General features: G+C 40.6%; 1 protein-coding gene across 7 annotated transcripts in view; it reads left to right on the top strand.

The window, feature by feature from the left end:
• Positions 1 to 22,511, top strand: part of myo16 (myosin XVI) — a 360,735-nt gene that overhangs the window by 129,483 nt on the left and 208,741 nt on the right. For all 7 annotated transcript variants that reach the window (XM_059646418.1, XM_059646419.1, XM_059646420.1 and 4 more), the window contains 2 exons: positions 10,707 to 10,831; positions 13,651 to 13,776. In XM_059646418.1, coding sequence (XP_059502401.1) covers positions 10,707 to 10,831; positions 13,651 to 13,776 — 251 coding nt within the window. The remainder of the gene's footprint in view (positions 1 to 10,706; positions 10,832 to 13,650; positions 13,777 to 22,511) is intronic.

The raw sequence follows: 22,511 nt of genomic DNA on the forward strand, positions 1-22,511 counted from the left end.
GCCAATCCTCAATCCAAGCCAGTAGCTCACCTCGAACACCATGGGCCCTCACCTTGCTCAGCAGCCTCCCGTGAAGCACCGTATCAAAGGCCTTTTGGAAGTCTAGATAGATAACATCTACTGGGTTTCCCTGGTCTAACATACTTGTTACCTCTTCAAAAAATTCTAACAGGTTTGTCAGGTACGACCTCCCCTTACTAAATCCATGTTGACTTGTTCTAATCTGACCCTGCACTTCCAGGAATTTAGAAATCTCATCCTTGACAATGGATTCTAGAATTTTACCAACTACCGAGGTTAGGCTAATTAGCCTATAATTTTCCATCTTTTGCCTTGACCCTTTCTTCAACAAGGGGGTTACAACAGCAATTTTCTAATCATCTGGGTCTTTCCCTGACTCCAGTGACTTTTGAAAGATCATGACCAAAGCCTCTGCTATTTCCTCAGCCACTTCCCTCAGAACTCGAGGATGTAGCCCATCAGGGCCAGGAGATTTATCAATTTTTAGACGTTTTAGCTTTTCTAGCACTTTCTCTTTTGTAATGCCGACCATGCTCAACTCTGCCCCCTGGCTCTCCCTAATTGTTGGCATACTACTCATGTCTTCCACTGTGAAGACTGATGTAAAGTACTTATTAAGGTCTTCAGCTATTTCCTTATCTCCCATTACTAGTCTTCCAGCATCAATTTGGAGCGGCCCAATATCTACTTTTGCCTCTCGTTTATTTCTTATGTATTGAAAGAAGCTTTTACAATCATTTCTAATATTACTAGCTAGCCTACATTCATATTTGATCCTCTCCTTCCTTATTGCTCTCTTTGTTATCCTCTGTTTGTTTTTGTAGCCTTCCCAATCTTCTGATTTCCCAGTGCTCTTGGCCACTTTATAGGCTGTCTCTTTTTCTTCGATATATTTCCTGACTTCCTTTATCAGCCGTGGCTGTCTAATCCCACCCCGGATAATCTTTCTTTCCTTTGGGATGAGCCTCTGTACTGTGTCCTCAATTACACCCAGAAACTCCTGCCATTGTTGCTCTACTGTCTTCCCTGCTAGGCTCTGCTTCCAGTCGATTTTCGTCAATTCCTCTCTTATGCCCCTGTAATTACCTTTATTTAACTGTAACACCATTACACCCGATTTTGCCTTTTCTCTTTCAAACTGCAGACTGATCTCTACCATATTATGATCACTGCCTCCTAAGTGTTCCCTTACTTTAAGGTCTTTTATAAAGTCTGGCTCATTACATAACACTAAATCCAGAATAGCCTGCTCCCTTGTGGCTCTATCACAAGCTGTTCCAAAAAGCCATCCTGCAAACATTCCATGAATTCCTTTTCTTTGGATGCACCAGCAACATTATTCACCCAATCCACCTGCATATTGAAGTCCCCCATGATCACTGTGACCTTGCCTTTCTGACATGCCCTATTTATTTCCCAGTGCATCTTGCACCCCTGGTCCTGATCACTGCTAGGAGGTCTGTCCATAACTCCCATTATAGTTTTTTTTGCCTTTGTGGTTCCTCAATTCCACCCACACAGACTCCACATCTTCTGACCCTATGTCATTCAGTGCCATAGATTTAATTTCATTCTTAACTAACAAGGCAACCCCACCCCCTCTGCCCACCTCCCTGTCTTTTTGTTATGTTGTGAATCCTCGGATGTTTAACTGCCAGTCCTGAACTCCCTGCAACCATGTATGTCTCTGTGATGCCTATCACATCATAATCATTCAAGAGGATTTGTGCTGTTAATTCATCTACTTTGTTGTGAATACTACGAGCATTCAGATAAAGTGCCTTAATGCTAACTTTCTTACTGGTAACCTAATGTTAGACAGTTACTTGGTTAAATAGGATCCAAGTATTGCTGTAAAAAGCTAGATTGAGTCAAATCCTTTGATCTTATACTCATCAATTCTCCATGGTAATATTCCTACTAATCAGAGTCCACTTGCAAACCAATCAGCACCCTCTTCTCAATGTTGTCTTCCCTTCGCTTTGGTATTTCTTGCAAATTGTCCTGATGAAAAAGTTTACATAAAATATGTCTTTTACCAGCAGTACTTACGTGAACATTATTTGTGGTTGGATGTGTAAAAGGAAAGGCAGGTGTGAGTATAAAGAGGATTAGTTCCCATCCTCTGTCTATCAAAAACAATTAATATGTAAAGAGGTTTGTCGAATTGTGTCTTTTGACAATTACAGAGTGAAATAAGAATCATAGTTATTCTTGCAACTTTTTTTAAAAAATCTGATTTAGTTTGACTGTCTTATTAATAAGTATTTTTTAAACATTGTTACTGTGATAAACTTCCCCTTTGGGTTTTTCACGTTCTTCAAGCAAAGTTGGAATTAACCAGCAGAAATCTACTCTTTTTTTCATTCTTGTCATTGTTGAGTACCATTAGATAGATCTAACACAGGAAGATACAGAATTAATACATTCCATTCCAAACCTCAGAAGCACCACGTCGACTGACTACACTATTTCCGTAACCAGCGATTGTGGTGTTTCTGAAAAGAGTAGAGGTGGCGAATTAGTGCTGAGTTTGGCACAGTTCTTGTTTTTAGTCTGTGTCAGTCAGGAATTGATGTTTATGTGGATTTTGCAGTGTAGGTGCTTGCTGCTGACCACAGAATAAGACTCAAATATTTTGAATTAACCTGTTAAGACATACTTCCTGGACAGGTAGGACTCAAGCTCAGATCTTCTAGCCTACACACTCCACTGCTGTGTCACAAGACGCTGAAGATGCTATCTAATTAACCTTGTCAGAGATGTTAATGCACATCCCTGGAGAAAGTGGTAGATTCAGAATCAACCTGTTTTTTAAATCAAACTGCTCAGACATGTACACATCTCTGGAGAGTGTGGGACTTGAACCCAGGTCTGTTGGTCCAGTGGTAGAGACACCATAACTGCACCATAAAACGGCCTCTAAATTCAGATTCAATAAGGATTCCAGCAAGAGCTTTCAGCTGTATCACCGTGCAATGGTGTGAAATTGTAAATTCTTTACTGGGCATTCCAGGATAGAGCAAAAATAGTATAACAAAGATCACCAAGTATCAATCACATGAAAGGATTATCACAGGCCCGTAAACCAGAATCCGACAGTACGAAAATAAAATTACTTAATTTTTGTTACAGAGAACAATTCACACAAAGCGTGAAAGTAAAATCCTTATTAATGAAAAAAATTCAAAAATAACTTAAATTTACATTAGTTTGAGAGTTCCTCAAGTTAATCATTAAGAAACATTTCAAAATACAATATTGTTGATCTTTCCATGTTAATAATCATTTTCACACTGAAAAGTCAATGCGTAAGGTTTAATATTTTAAACAGATTTCAAAAGTAGATTGAGGAAGTTGTAATTTGCACTGCTTTCAATGTGCCCAACATCTGGATGTTCTATCACCATCCCATCTACCTTCCCCAGCCACACCCATCCTCCTTCTATTTAAGTCAAAGCCCCCTTCCCCTTCCCCCATTTCTGAAGAAGGGTTCTGACTGGAAAATGTCAACCTCCCTGCTCCTCTGATGCTGCCTGACCTGATGTGTTCCTCCAGCTCCCCATTGAATGATCTCTGGAAGTTATAATTGGTTTCAGAGGAGTTAGGACAGCAAATAGCAGTCAGTTTGCTTTGGAACCATGCACCCCCGACTCCGCTCATCAGCCAATCCAACACATAAAAATTGCAATCAGAGATAATGGAAACTGCAGATGCTGGAGAATCCAAGATAACAAAGTGTGGAGCTGGATGAACATCAGCTTTTGTGCTCCTGAGATGCTGCTTGGCCTGCTGTGTTCATCCAGCTCCACACTTTGTTATCTAACATAAAAGTTGCAGTTTGATATCATGTTATTCAGAGCAAGTTTTATCTTTTAGTTAGCATCGCTGCAGGAACAGATAGTCATTTATTGTTACTTGTATTTTTTACAAAAACAAAGTGAAAATTGTTTAAGCCATCAGGGCACCTATATTAACAAAACAAGGCATAGAAAAAAAAGCTTTAAAAATTAATTCAAAGTCCACTTTAATTCCTGGCTCCTGGGTTCAGGAAAAGACTGGAATACCGAACCACAAGATGCTGCTGAAGTCAACCTCTTTGTTGCTCATTCTGGGAGGGAAGACGACGCAAACGCCACCCAAAGACATTGCAGGGCCGCAGGATGCTGAGCCCAAACCGCCTCCAGACGCCGGCTTCCGCCGAGATACCAGGTCCCCAGAGCTCATCCCTCCACTGTCCGCCTCCTCAACACTGATTCCAGGGTCCCACTCCCGACTCATCAGCTAGCGATACACTCCGCACCTCGAGGAAGATGCCTTTATGCTGCCTAATCCCTGACACATGCATACCCTGCTCTTCAATTCATTTATTTCCCTTTTTTCAACTACCTATCTAATTTAGCCTTCAGTGTTGGTAGCAACTTTTGAGAAACTTTTTGCACAACATTACTTCAAGTGGCACTGCGCAGTCTATGTCAAGTCACCAAATGCAGTCAGCTGGCTTGCTGTCTGCGTGGCCTGTGATACAGATATTTTCTGATGTATTTGTTTTTTGGCAATGTTATCACACACCTCTGGAGCAGGTAGGACTTGAACCTGGACCTCAAAGCTTAGAAGAAGGAACTGCGCCCTGTTGCTTCCCCAGCCATCAATGATACTAATGAGGGGTCCCAACCTTTGTCTTTCCCAAAGAACAGGGTGTAAGTCTCTAAAGTTATGTAAATAAATATTTTGTTCATGTCTCTGTTTCAGTTGTTAGTTCTAGTATCAATTTCTATGACCTCACAATACCTAGAATAATTGTGCTTCTTCTGCTTTGCATCCCAATTCCCAGTGTGTGTATAAGGCACTTTCTTCTAGATTCTCAAACTCCAGAAGCATCTGTTTTCAATCAAATTTGTCTATAATTTTAAACATTCCATTTTTACATTTATATGGCCCAAACTTATTAACATAATCTCTTTGCAGCCAGCAGGCCAAGAAGATTTTTATTACATTAGAAGGAATCTGGGCTGGATTTGAACTAAAGCCTTTATTACTACAAAGAGACAAAATCTTGGACATGGCTTCAAGTCCCACCTGCTCCAGAGGTGTGTAAGAACATCACTGAACCGGTTGATTTGAAAAATGGGTTCACAAAAGAATTGAAAATAGGGAGGTAGTGCAGTGATGGAGTCCATACCCCTAGGCTGGGGGTGGGATGGAGGGTGGGGGGAGCAGTTTCAAGTCCCACCTCCGTCAGAGGTGATTAATAACATCTCTGAACAGTTTGATTAGAAAAACAAATAAGGAAAAAAGATAGCTGAGAATGAAACAAAATCCTCTGGGATACAGGCCATGTTCTGAATTTCAACAGCTTTTAGTAAAATATGTTAAGAAATGCAAAAACGCGTCAAAGAAAATTTCCATTTGTATAATGACATTCAAGAGCTCAAGATGGTTTTAAAAAAGAATTCCAGCTAATAAAATACTTTGTTTTTGAATTGCAGTCTTTTTTTTGGAATACAGGATATACACCATGCAATTTCTGCCCAGCAAGCGCAAACAAGTAACAATATCACAAGCCCCAGAAATTTCTTATGACGTGCCTGAACAAGTTGATTAAAAATATCCAGAATTCTTGTCTAAAAGTAAATTTTTTAACAGTATTTGCACAAGGTTGCTTTCAAAGCCTCTAACCAGCAGTTTAGTTTAATTTTCTGTTGATCCCACCTACTTCCAAGATGGTGATTCTCCTTGATAGATTTATTTCTTCACATTAGTTGTTGGCAGACATCTGATCTCTCAGTTACATTGTTCAATAGCAATTAAATTACACTCAATGGGAAAATCAAGTAAACACTAATAGGCTTCCCTGTTTATTTGTTGGAGACTAGCGCAGGTGAGTTGATGCAAATAGATGTTGTGCAGAACATACAGAAGCTCCCAGAATCGAACATTTTAATTGTTTTAAATTTTCTCAATATGCGTATGACATACAAAGTAAGGAATGGATTTTGGATATTTCTGTTTTGTTCTTCATCCTCTTAATTTGAAAATGCCAACTTATTATTTATTTTTCTCCCTAATATGTATCCAAGTTTCTCTTGAACTTGACAACTATATACCGTTATTGCCTTTCTCGATCATCCAAACTATTTGGAAACTTCTAAGTTAAGTACTTTTATCCAAACTCTGTGATCACCTTGTGTGGTCCAATTCCAAGGTACCTTGATAGGTCCCTTCCCCAACAGTTTTGGTGAGTGAGGTACAAGGATACGGGTAGCCAGCCCGTATATGTGGCACTACCACCCTGGCTCCATTGTAGGAGTGAGCAGATTAAGTGCCTGACATTTTTGATGGAGTCATGCCCTTCTTGTCAGGAGAAATTGTTCATGACCTGTCAAAAGGGTTGTGAATTATTGGTGCAAGTGCCTAGTCCCCCAAGAGTCCTGAGAGCCAAGTCTCAAAACCGCAGTCAAAAATATAACTGCCATTCAGCATTGCCATTGAAATCCATTGGTTTTCTTACCTCCTCATAAAGTTGACAATCAATCACAGTCACTCATTGTATGAATGTCAAGCTTTTATCTATTAAATATCTCAATCTATGTGAAAACAAAAAAAATCACAGCGGGGAAAGAACCCTTCAAAGAACTAGGTCTTTAAAAAGTAATAGATATGTCAGCCATTCAAAACTCTCCCTCTCTGCAACCTTGTAAACATTACTTGCTGAGATCTATGTGGAATACTCATTCTTGGAGCACAGCCAGGTATTCACAACAACCATAGCATTCCCAGATTCAGGCCTTCTCTTTTCATCAAATTTTATGTCAGGTTTAATTAGTGTTTTCATCAGTGGTAACCCCAGTCTGATGTTTATCGGGGATTCAGTGATTGTCATGTCGTTGAATATCGAAGTGAGTTAGTCAGATTATCTCTTGGTCATATCCTGGCAGTTTGAATAGCAGCAATGTTACTTACCAGCCCAAACCTGCATGTTGTCCAGTCCTGAATGGAATGCTTTATTATTGATGGCACCACAAGTGCTAGTCAAGTTTGTGTAGTTGTCAGAGTGCATTCCCTTTCTTGATCTTATGCTGGAGGGAAAATCACAAAAGAACCTTTGAAACATGTGTGCTCCCACTGCACATCATGAATTAAGATTCATTATGGGGCAATAAGCAGCAATGTTGACATTCAGGTCACAGCAACAGACAAGATAGGGAAGTGATGCTACTCAATTGATGATCCACTTGGAACTGAGACAGTGTGTTGTGTGCTGACTGGATTGGGTGGGAAAAGTAAGCTATGGATGAGAAGTGGGAGCATTCTGAGAGAATTTCCCAAATTATGATTCCCCTCTCATTATTGTCCTCTACACCCACTCTTACGTCTCCTCTCATGTGCAGCTTGATGTAGTTTAATGACCATTTTGCATAGTCACAGACATGGTATTTATCAGTTGTTTTCAGGGAACAGACGTCTCCACAATGTCCATTGTCATGGGAGCATTGTCTCAGTTGAGAGTCACTCTCTAGACTCCATGCACACAGAATTATCTACAAGCAATGTCTCAATTATTTGCAACACTAATCCACAACTACAGGACAGGCTTCTCCATTCCCTGCCATTACAGATGATGCAGGTGGTGCATCTGTCAATATGTCACAAAGTTGCTGCTGGACCTTTAGCATTCTTCCTTTCAACGGTGGACACAGATGGTGGAATCTGGAGCCACCCGAGCAGAGCTTGGTGAGAGTTAATACCCAACAAACTGTTTACCCAGTTAAATGGGAGTATTTGTCTTGGTCCATGGCTGCATCTTCTCTGGTGGTACTCTTTCAGATGGAATAACGTCTTATGAGGAATTGTCATTGGGTAAGCCCGCAGACAGCTGCCCTTATTTCTCATTTATCCACTTGACCAAGCTGACCTGTAACCTTAATGTTTATTTATAAAATGCCAATGACTGTCAGAAAATTATGAGTATTCACTGATTCGCTGGTTCCCCTAATGAGATTATCAACCAATTACATCAGCAGTTCCCAATGCAGCCTCCACATCAGTAATGTTTTTTTCCGAGCTATCAGATCCTTCCCTGCTCGTGCTGTTTTCAAGCTCTCTGATAACTTCACACTCATGCTATTACTCACTTACCAAAGCAAGTCTTCCCTGGAGAATTTGAGTCTGATGTGGGCTCCCAGGTAGTGAAATGGAAGTGCTAAAGGCTTCACTCAAGCCATTTGATGCCCTGGCAGAGCTTCCCTGAGATTACTGCCCATGTGTAATGAAATAGAAAAGCAGTGCAACTCCTCTTCAAAGTAAATACATGCCACAAGTAGAAAGAAAGCTACAAGTGGAGGGAATTTTGAACCAGCACCAAACGGTTGTTGTCTGTGGTATGTTTCAGTAGACAATAAGCACAAATTTGTCTTCACAGTTATCTACATACTCATCAGACCTCAAACGATGAACATGTTCATCTTTCCCACAAACTGAAAAAAACAAACTTGGGGTCGATCTCACACTTACTGAAAGGGAAAAGGATTCTATTTTTTAAAATGCCCATATAACATGGGGCCATATGAAACGAATCATGGAAGTCGATGCCTGGTATCCAAGCAGTAATATAGATAGTAAGAACTACTGATGCTGGAGTCAGAGATAACACAGTGTGGAGCTGGAGGAGCACAGCAGGCCAAGCAGCATCAGAGGAGCAGGGAAGTTGATGTTTCGGGTTGGGACACGCCTTCAGAAATAAATAGAGGAGGAGTGGGGGAGGTAGGTGGAATGGTGATAGGTGAGTGCAGGTAGGCAGTGGTGGGGAATGAATGGTCAGTGAGGTGGGAGGAGCGAAGGCATGTGAGAGAAGAACAGGTTGTGTCAGGCCAAGGAGTTGGGGATGAGAGGGAGGGCTGGTCATGTGATGAGGTCTGGGGTGGGGAGGTTTTGAAACTGGTAAACTCCACATTTAGGCCAAGGCGGAATATGAGATGCTGCTCCTCCGATTTCTGGGTGGTGTCATGGTGACATTGGGGGTGGTGAGGCTAGTGGGGAGTGTGGAGCAGACAAAGGAGAAATGAAGAAGGATCTAAGCCTGAAGCGTCAGCTTTCCTGCTCCTCTGATGCTGCTTGGCCTGCTGTGTTCATCCAGCTCTACACCTTTTATCTCAGATTCTCCAGCATCGGCAGTTCCTACTACCTCTTCTTTCTTACCTGCTTGGATGATTCTGAATTGCCAGTCAAATGATTTTAATGTTGCATATTACTTGATTTTATATAACGTTACATAGAGTCAAAAACAAGTGCCTCAACTTTATACTTTTAATGCTTTCCATGAGCATCCTACCATCTCTCTTCATCTAACTCTATCTGCATATCCTTCTGTTTCTTTTTCCCGTCCATATTTATCTCAGTGCTTCTTAAATGTTATATACTTTGATTACATTTTATGACAATGAGTATTGCATTCTTTCCCAGGGCAGAAATGGCTAGCACGAGGGGTCATAGTTTTAAGCTGGTTGGAGGAAAGTATAGAGGGATGTCAGAGGCAGGTTCTTTACGCAGAGAGTTGTGAGAGCATGGAATGCGTTGCCAGCAGCAGTTGTGGAAGCAAGGTCATTGGGGTCATTTAAGAGACTGCTGGACATGTATATGGTCACAGAAATTTGAGGGTGCATACATGAGGATCAATGGTCGGCACAACATTGTGGGCTGAAGGGCCTGTTCCGTGCTGTACTGTTCTATGTTCTATGTTGTCATTGGGTTTCTTCTGAACTTGCTGTTGCATATATTAGTGACTAGCTTATACATGTCCCATCAGTAATATCATCTACTTCCATCCCTGAAAATCACTCTACTCCACCCTTTCCTCTGCTCATTTGTTAATGAAATTCTCTAAATTTCATCAAGCCCTGTTCATCCATTACCACTGTTCACTGTCCGTGCATTGTTTGCCAGACTAACAATGCCATAATTTGAATAACTCATCTTACTTTTAATTTTTTTTTATTCCCTCACATCCCCTTTTGCTGTAATGTCTTCCAGCTCTGTTACCTGAGATTGGTGAATTGTGTATATATATTCCAGACAAAGATTGATAGATTTCACAATATTAAAGATGTGTAAAGTTAAGAGGTTGCCCAGAAAAGTAACATTGCAGTGGAACATCAGCATCGAATGGTAGAACGGGCTCAAGGAGACAAATAGCCTTCTCCTCTTTCCATGCCTGACATTCCAGTGATTTCTGCACATCCCCAATTTTCTTCACTTCACCATTGATGGCTATGTATTCCCTAAGCCACTTGCTCGTTACCTTTCATTCCTCCTGAAAACTGCTCCTTTAAAACCTATATCTGTCATCAAACCTATCTGTCCAATCACCGTGTTTGGGTCAGAGAGTTATACAGCACAGAAACAGACCCTTCAATCCAACACCAACCATAATCCCAAACTAAACTGGTCCCACCTGCCTGCACTTGGCCCATATCCCTCCATGATTTGGTGTCAAATTTTGCTTATTAAAGGTTCTGGAAGTACCTTGGGTTATAATTTATCTCATAAGATACTATGTTTTATTTGTAAATCTCTTAAAACTTAATTTTGTTTTACAGGACAATCACAAGCAGCATTTCTCAATCCATGTCGTTGTGTTGTGTGATATGCCAGCTATTCATGGTTAATTCAAATATTATTCTGTACAGGTGTTGATGCAAATTCTTTGAGACAGATGAAAATGCAACGTCCTTCCAAAATGTTGGCAGATGTTAGGAATCTCTTGGCAGCTGGTGGGAATGTCAATCAAATGAATGATGAAGGAGTCACGCTGGTAAAATTTTTATTGCTAGTTCAGTGCACCACACTTGACGAATCACTTTGCCTGTGCATTTGCTGCCGCACCTTCATTAACAAGCATTGCCAAAATGTGAACTCTTGGTGTACTCATTCCTGATAGACACTGAGTTGCCCACATCAGCTTACATATTCCCTGCAAATCCCTGCAATATCCCCGGGCCTAACTGAAAAGTTTCAAGGTTGGAAAATTACATAGAATTTGTTGAATTCAATCATTTTTGGGATTTTTGTCAATGGTACAAAGCATGTCCAAAATTTCAAATGTTCCATCATTTTGCTGGTGTGATGTTTGGGATGGGCATGTCATGTTGCATACTGCATTTTTCAAATGAAATCTACTTGAAGAGATTTATTTATGTGTGTGGTGAGTATGAGGAAGATGGGGTCGCAAAGTTTTCAATTTCTTCTCCTGAATTAATTTGTGGGTTTCTTTAATTTCAGGGTCCCACTTCAAATTAATTTGTTGAGATTGGACAGCAGAAATCAACTAATCTTCTGTTAGAAACATGTTTAAAAAACATATTCCTGGGATACTTTTCAAATGAAGAACTAAATCATCCTGAATTGTGCATACATGTATATTAGTGATGCAGCCAACAAAGAAATTCAAACTTATCAAGAATAACCAAGGATATATAATTTAGAAACTTTCCAATTATGTTTATACTCCATTGATCCTTCTCCCTAAGATCACGGCTAGTTACAGTTTATGTTATTAATGTAGATTTTGGATTGTAACATACATGTATTTTTAAAATAAGTGAATGACATCATGTTTGTGCAGTGAATGTGTTTAGAACATTGAGCATAGAACAATACAGGTTCTTCAGCCCACGATGTTGTGCCGACCAATTATCCTACGAAGATCAATCTATCCTGTATACCTACATTTTACTATCCTTCTATTCAAGAGTCACTTAAAAGTCTCTTAAGTATCTGACTCAACTACCACTGCTGGCAGCACATTCCACACATCCACCACTCTCTCTGTGAAGAACCTAACTCTGACATCTCCCCTATACCTTCCTCCAATCACCTTAAAATTATGCCCCCTCGTAATAGTCATTTCCGCCCTGGGAAAAAGTCTCTGACTACCCACTCTATCTTTGCCTGTCATCATCTTGTACATCTCTATCCACTCTAACTATGCCTGTCATCATCTCTTACATCTCTATCAAGTCACCTCTCATACTCCTTCACTGCAATGAGAAACGCCATAGCTCCCTCAACCTTTCCTTATAAGACCCGCCCTCCAGTCCAGGCAGCATCCTGGTAAATCTCTCCTGCATCCTCTCTAAAGCTTCCACATCTCTCCCATAATGAGGTGACCAGAAATGAACACAATATTTCAAGTGTGGTATAACCAGAGTTTTGTAGATCTGCAGCATAACCACGGCTCTTAAACACAATTCCCCTGCCAATGAAAACCAATACACCAAAAGTCTTGTTTACAAACCTACCAACTTGGGTAGCAACTTTGAGGGATCTATGGATGTGGACCATGAGATCTCTCTGTTCCTCCACACTGCCGAGAATCCTGCCATTAACCCAGTATTCAGCATTCAAGTTTGACCTTCCAAAATGAATCAGTTTTATAGGAGAGAAATAGTTAATCCTTAAGGCAGCTGCAAAAATAGCAAATAATTTAGAGCCCAGAAATAGAACAGCTCGAAGAGTTCTGACAATTGTAGACCTGGAGAAGATTACAAAGTTAGGGAATGGCGAGATCTGGGGGGTTTGAACAATATGATAATTTAAAATCAAGGTGTTTTTTAGCTGGGAGTCAAGTAATGTGAATGAGCATAACACACTGTGGAGCTGGAGGAACACAGCAGGCCAGGCAGCATTAGAGGAGCAGGAAAGTTGATGTTTTGGGTCAGGACTCTTCTTCCCGAAACATCAATTCCCTTGCTCCCCTGATACTGCCTGGCCTGCTATGTTCCTCCAGCTCTACACTGTGTTATCTCTGACTCCAGCATTTGCAGTTCTTACTATCTCCCAGGTGAATGAGTGTGTTGGTGTAAGATCAGTAATTATGGAGTGAATTATTACATTGGCACCATAGTTCTGGATGATCTCAAATTTATCAAAGGCGGAAAATGGGAACCTAGTGGAGTCTATACTTAGTCAAGTCTACAAGTAATAAAGGTAAGAAAGAGGTCTCCAGCAGCATAGCTGAGACAAGGGCAGCATCGAGCAATATTGTCGAAGTGGATACAGGTGATGTAAATGATGAGCTGACTATGTAAGTTCAATTTAAGTGGCTTAGCATCCTTCTTTTTACTTTACATTCAATTCGATTTTAAATTTTGTGTCATATTTTATAACTAAGGCAGTAAAACTTGACATCCAAAGTACTGCCCACCAGTTACAAGACATTTAATGTCTGCTGTGAGATGTCTTAGCTAAAAGGGAATGAGATGTCTTAACTAAAAGGGAATGAGATTTCAGTGCTCTTTCATATTTAGGAGTCAAGTGATCTTCCAGATTATGTTGGCAATAGCTTTGAAATAATCTAAATACTGAAAATGGTCTGCCAGCAGTGCCTCCAGTTATATTGTAGTTTCTCACCATATACTTCTGCACACGTGATAATTTAAGCTTTAACTAATTGTGAGTAAAAGGGCCTATTCTCCAAGGAACATCTGATTATAATCAATGAATTTAATTTATAATACAGTCGTTGGCATTCTCCCAGTAATAATTATGTACTAATCTGCTGTCTTTGTATAAAATTTCATACTTATCTACTTGCTTTTCATTTATCGCTCATTAATGTATTAATTTTATTAGTTACATATGGCATGTGCTAGTGGCTACAAGGATGTCTCCACCCTACTGCTGGAGAATAAAGCTGACACTGATGTTCCTGATAACTGCTATTGGACACCACTTCATCTCGCTGCAAAATATGGACAGGTAAATAAATGTTTTAACTCTGCCTATTTCAGCCTCCCACAAACAGATTAAAGCCTTTCTAATGAGTGTTTGTGATGATACTTCCTGCAGAAATAGGAAAAAAAAATTGTAAGCATTGTTGTTCACTGGAAAAACAAGTAAACTTTCTCTGTTTCCTGATCATCAGTGAAATAATTCACATTTTTGTTGATGTGAAAATAATTGAGGGAATAGCCATAATAAGTATGCTAATAAAGCAGCAATCATTTATCTGTTGTGTTATGCACTATGCCAGGTATACTAGTATACCTCACAGAGACACAATACGATGTAGAACTTTAAGAGGTGTATATTTGACATCATTGTCATAGCAAGTGACCTAAGAATATAAAGATCTCATGTTCCATTTTATTTTGAATCATTTGAAATAGAACTTACTAATTTGTAAACCAATGGTTAATATGATCAAAGATACTGATGTATTTGTGAATGTAATATTTGCTTATATCAGTGGGTGATGATAAATACCTACAACATACTTTGTAATCACAAAATTCATGTCTAATTTCTTTTGTTACAAAGAACTGCACAGTTGGATGCAAGACTTATATCATTTTAAACATGTTAAATACAATAAGTCAAACTCTCCTGCTGCTTCCTTGTTGTCTTACAATGTTTCCTTTTTAAGTACACACAATTTCCTTTGGAAAGACATTGATACTTATACAACTAGCATTTTTAATACAATAAAATGCCCCAACAAACCTACAACAATGAAACTGAATTTAAAAACAGATGCTGAGCCAACATATTCAAAGAGATTAACCAAATATTTGGCCAAACGTTTGGATTTGAAGCAGCATCTTGAATAAGGGCAAAAAAGCAGAAAGAGATGAAGTTTTAAGGAGGAAATTCCCGATAGCCAGCTTGGCAATTAATAATGGTGTGAGGATGTAGGGAAACAGAAGAGGTCCAAATTGGAGGAGCACAGAGTTTTTCAATTATTCTGGGGATGGAGGACATTATGGACAGTGGGACAGAGGAGACCATGAAAAATTTAAAAACAAGGAAAAAAACTAAAATCGAGTCATTGATGGGAGAGGAAAGGACTTAGTTTGAGTCAGAGTATGGGCAGAAAATTGGGACGCCATAAAGAAGACCTTTGAAATTGTCAAATCTGAAAGCACAAAAGTGGCCATAGATGTATTAGAGCAGAGATAGAGGCAAGATATTCATAACTGAATCTGCTTGTGAAAAAATCTCAGGTAGTACAGTTATAAATCATAACTCCTGTAGTAATGTCTTGGGGATGAGATAATTGACTTCCGATGACCACTAGCATCTTACTTTCTGTTTGTCAAGGAGTGACAGATGACATTTAGTTCAGATAAATGTCAGGTGCTGCATTTTGGTAGGGCAAACAAGGGTAGAACTTAAGCACTTAATGGTAAGGCTCTGGGGAGTGTTACTGAACAGAGAAATCTTGGAGTTTAGCTTGAAAAGTAGAGTTAGAGGTAGACAGGATAGTGAAGAAAGTGCGTGGTACGCTTGCCTTCATTGGTCAGTACATTGAGGATAGGATTTAGGAGGTATGTTGCAACTGTACAGGACATTGGTTAGGCCACTTTTAGAATATTATGTGCAATTCTCATTCTCCTCCTATAGGAAGGATGTTAAACCTGAAAAGGTTCAGAAAAAATGTACAAGGATGTTGTCAGAGTTGGAGGGTTTGAGCTATAAGGCGTGACAGAATGGGTGGGGCTATTTTCTCTGAAATGGCAGAAGCTGAGGTGTGATCTTATAGAGGTTTATAAAATCATGAGGGACATAGTTAGGGTGAATAGCCAAAGTGTTTTCCTCAGGGTGGGGGAGTTCCAAAGCTAGAGGGCATCGGTTGCAGGTGAGACAGGGAAAGACTTAAAAGGGACCTAAGGGGCAACTTTTTCATGCAGTGGCTGGTGTGTGTAAGATATGAGCTGCTACAGGATGTAGTAGAGGCTGGTACAACTACACCATTTAAAAAGCATTAGGATGGGTATATGAATAGGAAGGGTTTAGAGGGATGCGGGCCAAATGCTGGCAAATGAGACTAGATTACTTTAGGATATCTGGTCAGAATGGACGAGTTGTACATCTCTGTGACTATGGTTTGACTTTGGCCACTGACCCTTATTGAATTTATTTTAATGAAGCGTCTGCACTAGGGAAAATGCTGCTTCAATATCAAAAGCAACTGCTCTCACCTTGCCCCTGGCATTCTGCTTTTTTATCTCTATACAGTGTCAGTATGAGAGGGGATATAAAGGGAAGGAGCTATCTTCTATGACAGTTATAAGTGCAGTCATAGATTTGTCAAAAGTACCACGTAGTATGTACAATAATTTGAAATAAAGCAATCCATTTGCGACTTAAGTCACATGTTAGTTATTTCAAAGTTCTATATTTGTGCATTGCCAAAGAAAAATATATCTCCTAGATCCTGTTGTAGTTATGTTAAAAACTGTGCATGAAATGTCAGTATATTGTTCACTTCGTGAAAGATATCTCAAGGCACTGTGAAGATGTGTATAATAGATACAAAACCCATGTGATAGCAGAAAATGAAAAGTTTGGAGTACTACTGAAATCATTCCTTTGAATGTTTTTTTCAAAGCGATGACAAATACAGGGTATTTTCCAATCAACCTGTATAATGATGTTATTACAGTCCTGTGGAGCAGGTGGAACTTGGACCCTAGCCTCCTGGTGTAGAAGTAGAAGCACGACCACTGTACCACAAAAATCCCTGAGATGGGAGGGACAGGAAGACTCCGTGGAAAATAAAAAGGAATTTATGTTTCAGGTCCAGTTTCAGGACCCTTCCTCAGAGGAAGGGTCATTGGGCTTGAAATGTTAACTCTGATTTCGCTCCACAGATGCTGCCAGACCTACTGAGCTTTTCTGGCAATTTCTGTTTTTGTTTATGATTTCCAGCATCACAGTTCCTTCAGTTTTTTTTGAAAAAGTAATTGACATTTGTGTTGATTCCGATAACAATTGAAAAGACTAAGAAAATATCATGAAATCTGAGGCCATAATTTTTAATGTTTGGCAGATGTCACTTACTCCTGAATAGAATTGAGCCATTGAGGTCTCTATTGTGTGTCCACATTTTCATCGCATTTGGTGCAATCAATTAATGGATTGGTCTAATTCCATTTTTGGTCCATTTACTATCTTGTGGTTGTGCCATTGCCACGGATCATTAATAGAAACAAATCGCGCCATGAACATTAACCAACATTCCATTCATTGGGATATGCCTTTCTATAGGCTGAATGAGAGTGTGCAGTAGATTCCCAGGCCTGCAGTCCTTTTGCTGGAAGTTCCAGAGCTCACTGTGCTTAACATCAGCTATTTATGCAACAGTTGCCTTTAGGTGGACTAGAGGTGGGATTTCCACTCTAGCAGGGACAGGAAGTTTCACCACAGGGAGCTGCCGCCCAAGCAAAGGCTGGAACCACTCCATCATTTTGGAAGGGAGTCATGCAGCATTCGATCAAAGTGTGTGTATTTGTTTGAGGGTCTTGCTGGATTTTGGGCTGACTCTTGAGACAATTTGGTGGGACTGGGTTTGAGAAACAGTAAGGGAAATGATACATGGAGGAGGTAACATCTTGGAGGATCATCCAATGTGCCTCCTTTACAGAGGCCCCACCACATCCACTCATATCAGCCAGCACAATAGCCTCTCAACTGGTTGAGTAGATATCTCCTCACTCTGATTAAACCCTAGCAGCGGCTGGATGAGGATCTTATGTGTATATGTGGTATCCACTTAAGAACTTTTAATTATCACTGTACACTCTAAAATCCCTGTCAGACACCACAACCCTCGTCTTAGACCAGTCAAGTCCACAACTCGAATTAACACACCACACTACCACCCTCCCGAGATGTAAACTGCTCCCTCCACGCTCTACACCTAACATTCCTTATCAAAACCCCAAAGCAACACCTTAATCCTTACACCAAACCTAACATCCACTGGTAACCAGTCCACCCCCATGACCAGCCAACATAATCAGAAATTGTGGAAAAGTTCAACAGATCTGGCAGATGTGTGGAGAGAAAGCAGAATTAACATTTTGGGCCAAATGACCCTTCTTCAGAACTGATAGTGGCAGGAAAAGATTGCGAGAGAAGGGCTGAGGGTGAAGGACTAAATGATAAGTGGAGATGGAGCCCAGATTGAGAGAAAAACAGTTGAGCAGACAAAGGAATGGGTCAGTGTCAAAATGGGAGAATGAGTAGCTACTAAGGGGGACCATTTGTGGCTCTCAATGGGTGGTTTGTGGTAGTTTTCCATGTGGTAAAAGCGCCTGGATTAAGGAGAAGGTAGGAGGTGCTCAGGCTGTAATAAGACCATAAGACATAGGAGTGGAAGTAAGGCCATTCGGCCCATCAAGTCAACTCCACCATTTAAATCATGGCTGATGGGCATTTCAACTCCACTTCCCTGCTCTCTCCCTGTAGCCCTTGATTCCTTCTGAGATCAAGAATTTGTCGATCTCTGCCTTGAAGGCATCCAACGTCCTGGCCTCCACTGCACTCTGTGGCAATGAATTCCACAAGCCCACCACTCTCTGGCTGAAGAAATGTCGTCTCATTTCAGTTTTAAATTTACCCCCTCTAATTTTAAGGCTGTGCCCACGAGTCCTAGTCTCTCTGCCTAACGGAAACAACTTCCTAGCGTCCACCCCTTCTGAACCATACATTATCTTGTAAGTTTCTATTAGATCTCCCCTCAACCTTCTAAACTCTAATGAGTACAATCCCAGGATCCTTAGCCGTTCATCATACGTTAAACCTACCGTTCCAGGGATCATCCGTGTGAATCTCCACTGGAGATGCTCCAGGGCTAGTATGTCCTTCCTGAGGTGTGGGGCCCAAAATTGGACACAGTATTCCGAATGGGGCCTAAATAGAGCCTTATAAAGCCTCAGAAGCACATCGCTGCTTTTATATTCCAACCCTCTTGAGATAAACGACAAATATTGTTGAACTTGATATTGGTTCCAGAAGTATGCAGACTGAACAAGTGGAAAATGAGGTACTGTTCTTCCAGCTTGGACTAAGTTTCATGGAGCACTGCAGCAAGCCTGCGACAGAGAAGTTGGCCAGGAAACAGAATGATGAAATTAAATGGCAGGCAATTGAAAGCTCAGGGTCATTTTTGCAGACAGAACATAGGTATTCTGCAAAACGATAACCCAGTCAGCGTTCAATTCCCCAATGTCGAGGAGACCACATTGTGAGAAGTGAATACAGTAGACTAGACTGAATGAAGTGCAGGAAAATCACTGCTTCATCTTGTATGGGGAGCCACATCCCTCTCACCTTTGCTGGTCTGATAATCCCTGGATGCAAAAAAAACCCCTTAATTGAAACTTTGGCACCCCTCCCCCAGAATCTGACTTCCCCACCATGAACGTGACTGTCCCTCCCTTCACCAGGCTGACTCAGAATGGCTCTGCTTCACCCCTGACCCGACACCCCACCCCGCCGCCTTTCAGACTTGATTCCAATACCTTCAACGCCTCAATACGCACAACCAGAACTGAAAATCTTTGACCCCCAAACCTACCTTTAGCCCTTGTTCAATTACATAGCAACCTGGCCTCTTTTGCACCCAACGGCACACAACCGACCAGGCACACTACCCACCAGGCATGCTACCCCCCTGGCACACTAATCTTAATTTTCCACAGGAGCTGTCAAAGTGTCTGACTGTGCTGCTGAACGTTTAGTTCCCAGAACACAGTGCATTGACTGCTGCAAATTGAGACATGGTTTTGCTGATTTTCTTCACTGATGGATCCTGGATTCTTGGGAGATTTGAAACAGGAAGCCCATCTCCTAGGATCTCTGGCATACAGCCAGAGAGGTATAAGTGGATATTCTTAATCTCATTGAGATCAAAAATCAGATTTCTGACCCTGACAGGAATATTTAGGCCAATGTAGCTTGCTGACTAATATAACTTGCAACTTATGGCAAAAGGTAAAATTAAATAGTATTTTGTCGAGAAAAGTTCTTTTTTGTCATTGAGGCTCACACATTATTCATTGTCAAAAACTCTTAATCAAAGAAGCCTTTTGAAGTTGTCTAGAAATGAGGACTGTTTATCACATCACAATGTCAATTCAGTTTAATAAGCTCTTGTTTCCCTGTCCAAATTTCTGATGACTGTTAATTTCCAATGCCCCATCAGGAGCTGTTTCACTTTTGTTAGGTTTAGAAGCATAGAAATGAGTCTGCTGTGGCACAGTTGTAGTGTCCCTGCTGACATTGAACTAGAATGCCCAGGTTCAAGTCCCATATACCCCAGAGGTGTGCCATAATTTATCTAAACAGGTTGATGAAAAGTAACTGGAAATAAGACTTGGGCCAGCACTCTACCACAATCATTAAACAGTAATGGTAACTTTTGCAGCACACGGACCTATCATTAGCTAACACATTTCTTGTCATTGATCCCCAGCATGGACTGCAATGAAGAACTAATGATGTGGTAAATTGATTGATGATCTTCAGCTGATTATTCAAAATTGCATGTTAGCTTTATACATCAAATTGTGCTCTCAAAACATTTCTTATTGATCCCGAATATAAAATAGTCACTGTGTGATACAGTGAAACATGGTCACACTGAAGTGATTTTCTTTGTTTTGTGGATGCAATTCTGATTGCATTGATGGTAATACTGCCTTTTGGATGAAATGTTAAACCACCCCTGGTCATGCCTACATTACAATACAATGGAACTTTCAGAAAAGTCTGCAAGACCCTTGAAGTCCTGGCAAACATCTATCCCTCAGCCAATCACACAGATCATATATTTTATTGCAATTGTGAGATCTTGCTGTACTGAATGCATGTTTGCCTCCAAATAGTAGTGACAAAATGTGAAAAGCATTTCATTGAATGTAAAACACTTCAGAATAGTCTGAGGATGTTGAAAAGTGTTACGTAAATGCATTTTTTCTCATATATTTTTAATCCTATTAAAGATATTTTAAAATTCATATTCAGAGGTGTTTTAATCTCTGTTGCTCCTCGAGGAGAACATTTCATGCCAGGGATACAGATTTGAATGTCCTGATAAGATTAAAATCTACTTTAAATTCTCCAGAGACACAATAACCTGGTGTTTGCAATTATAAAAAATGCTGAGGCTTACTGCAATGGAAAAATAAATAGAATAGGAACAGCCAGCAACCAAACATGCATTTAAATCTGAACATCAGAAAGCAGCAGTCAATTCGCCCAAGACAATGTGAATGTGAATTTTTGAGTCAATTTTATTAGTGTTTGTTCATAATGAGATAACTTGTGAACTGAGATATTCATGATACGTCATAAATATTTAAGTATTTCATGAGGGTGGCATTTGTTAGCTGGTATTCTTCATTCTAGAGGTCTACTTGAGTTCAGTGCCACTAACAACTCAACACTGGATGGTGTTGATTGATGAAGATTGACAGCAGGGAAGTAGCATTCAAGTGCAAGGACAGATTGCATAATAAACATGTTTTAGTTTTGTTTTTACTTTAGAAGGTTAAGGGGTAAACTAACCAAAATATTTTAAATGATCATCAAGCTCAAAAAGATAGATACAGAGAACCGTTTGCTGTGGTGGAAGAGCCTTCAAGTTACCTCAGCAGCAATCAGGAGTGAAATTGGGAAGCACATTCTCACAGAAAATACCATAGAATCTCCAAGAGCTATGGATGATTGGCTATGTGGGATTGAAATTGCTAGATTTTTGTTTGAAGTCACATGACAGGTGATGAAGGAGTAGCACTCTGAAAGCTTGTGGTTTCAAATAAACCTGTTGGACTATAACCTGGTTAACGAAATGTGAGGCTGGATGAACACAGCAGGCCCAGCAGCATCCCAGGAGCACAAAAGCTGACGTTTTGGGCCTAGACCCTTCATCAGAGAGGGGGATGGGGTGAGGGTTCTGAAATAAATAGGGAGAGAGGGGGAGGCGGACTGAAGATGGAGAGAAAAGAAGATAGGTGGAGAGGAGAGTATAGGTGGGGAGGTAGGGAGGGGATAGGTCAGTCCAGGGAAGACGGACAGGTCAAGGAGGTCGGATGAGGTTAGTAGGTAGGAGATGGAGGTGCGGCTTGGGGTGGGAGGAAGGGATGGGTGAGAGGAAGAACAGGTTAGGGAGGCAGAGACAGGTTGGACTGGTTTTGGGATGCAGTGGGTGGGGGGGAAGAGCTGGGCTGGTTGTGTGGTGCAGGAGGGGATGAACTGGGCTGGTTTTGGGATGCGGTGGGGGAAGGGGAGATTTTGAAGCTTGTGAAGTCCACATTGATACCATTGGGCTGCAGGTTTCCCAAGCGGAATATGAGTTGCTGTTCCTGCGACCTTCGGGTGGCATCATTGTGGCACTGCAGGAGGCCCATGATGGACATGTCATCCCCAATGGACTATAACCTGGTGTCGTGTGACTTCAGACTTTCTCTACTTCAGTCCATTGCCGGCATCTCCACAACATAGATTTTTGATCGCTGAGGATATAGAGGGATTTGAAGTAAGGCTGAATGAATTGAGTTAGGACATGATCCAGTTGAACAGACTAGAGGAACTGAATTGCCTATTAGGTATTTTTAATTTTAAAAAAATAGATCAACACGTGCCCTATTCTCATTCCAACATCTGATGGATGCAATGAATAAATAAATACATGAGGATGATCCTTA

The sequence above is a fragment of the Stegostoma tigrinum genome, chromosome 6 (genome assembly GCF_030684315.1).
Source record: "Stegostoma tigrinum isolate sSteTig4 chromosome 6, sSteTig4.hap1, whole genome shotgun sequence".
Lineage (NCBI taxonomy): Eukaryota > Metazoa > Chordata > Chondrichthyes > Orectolobiformes > Stegostomatidae > Stegostoma > Stegostoma tigrinum.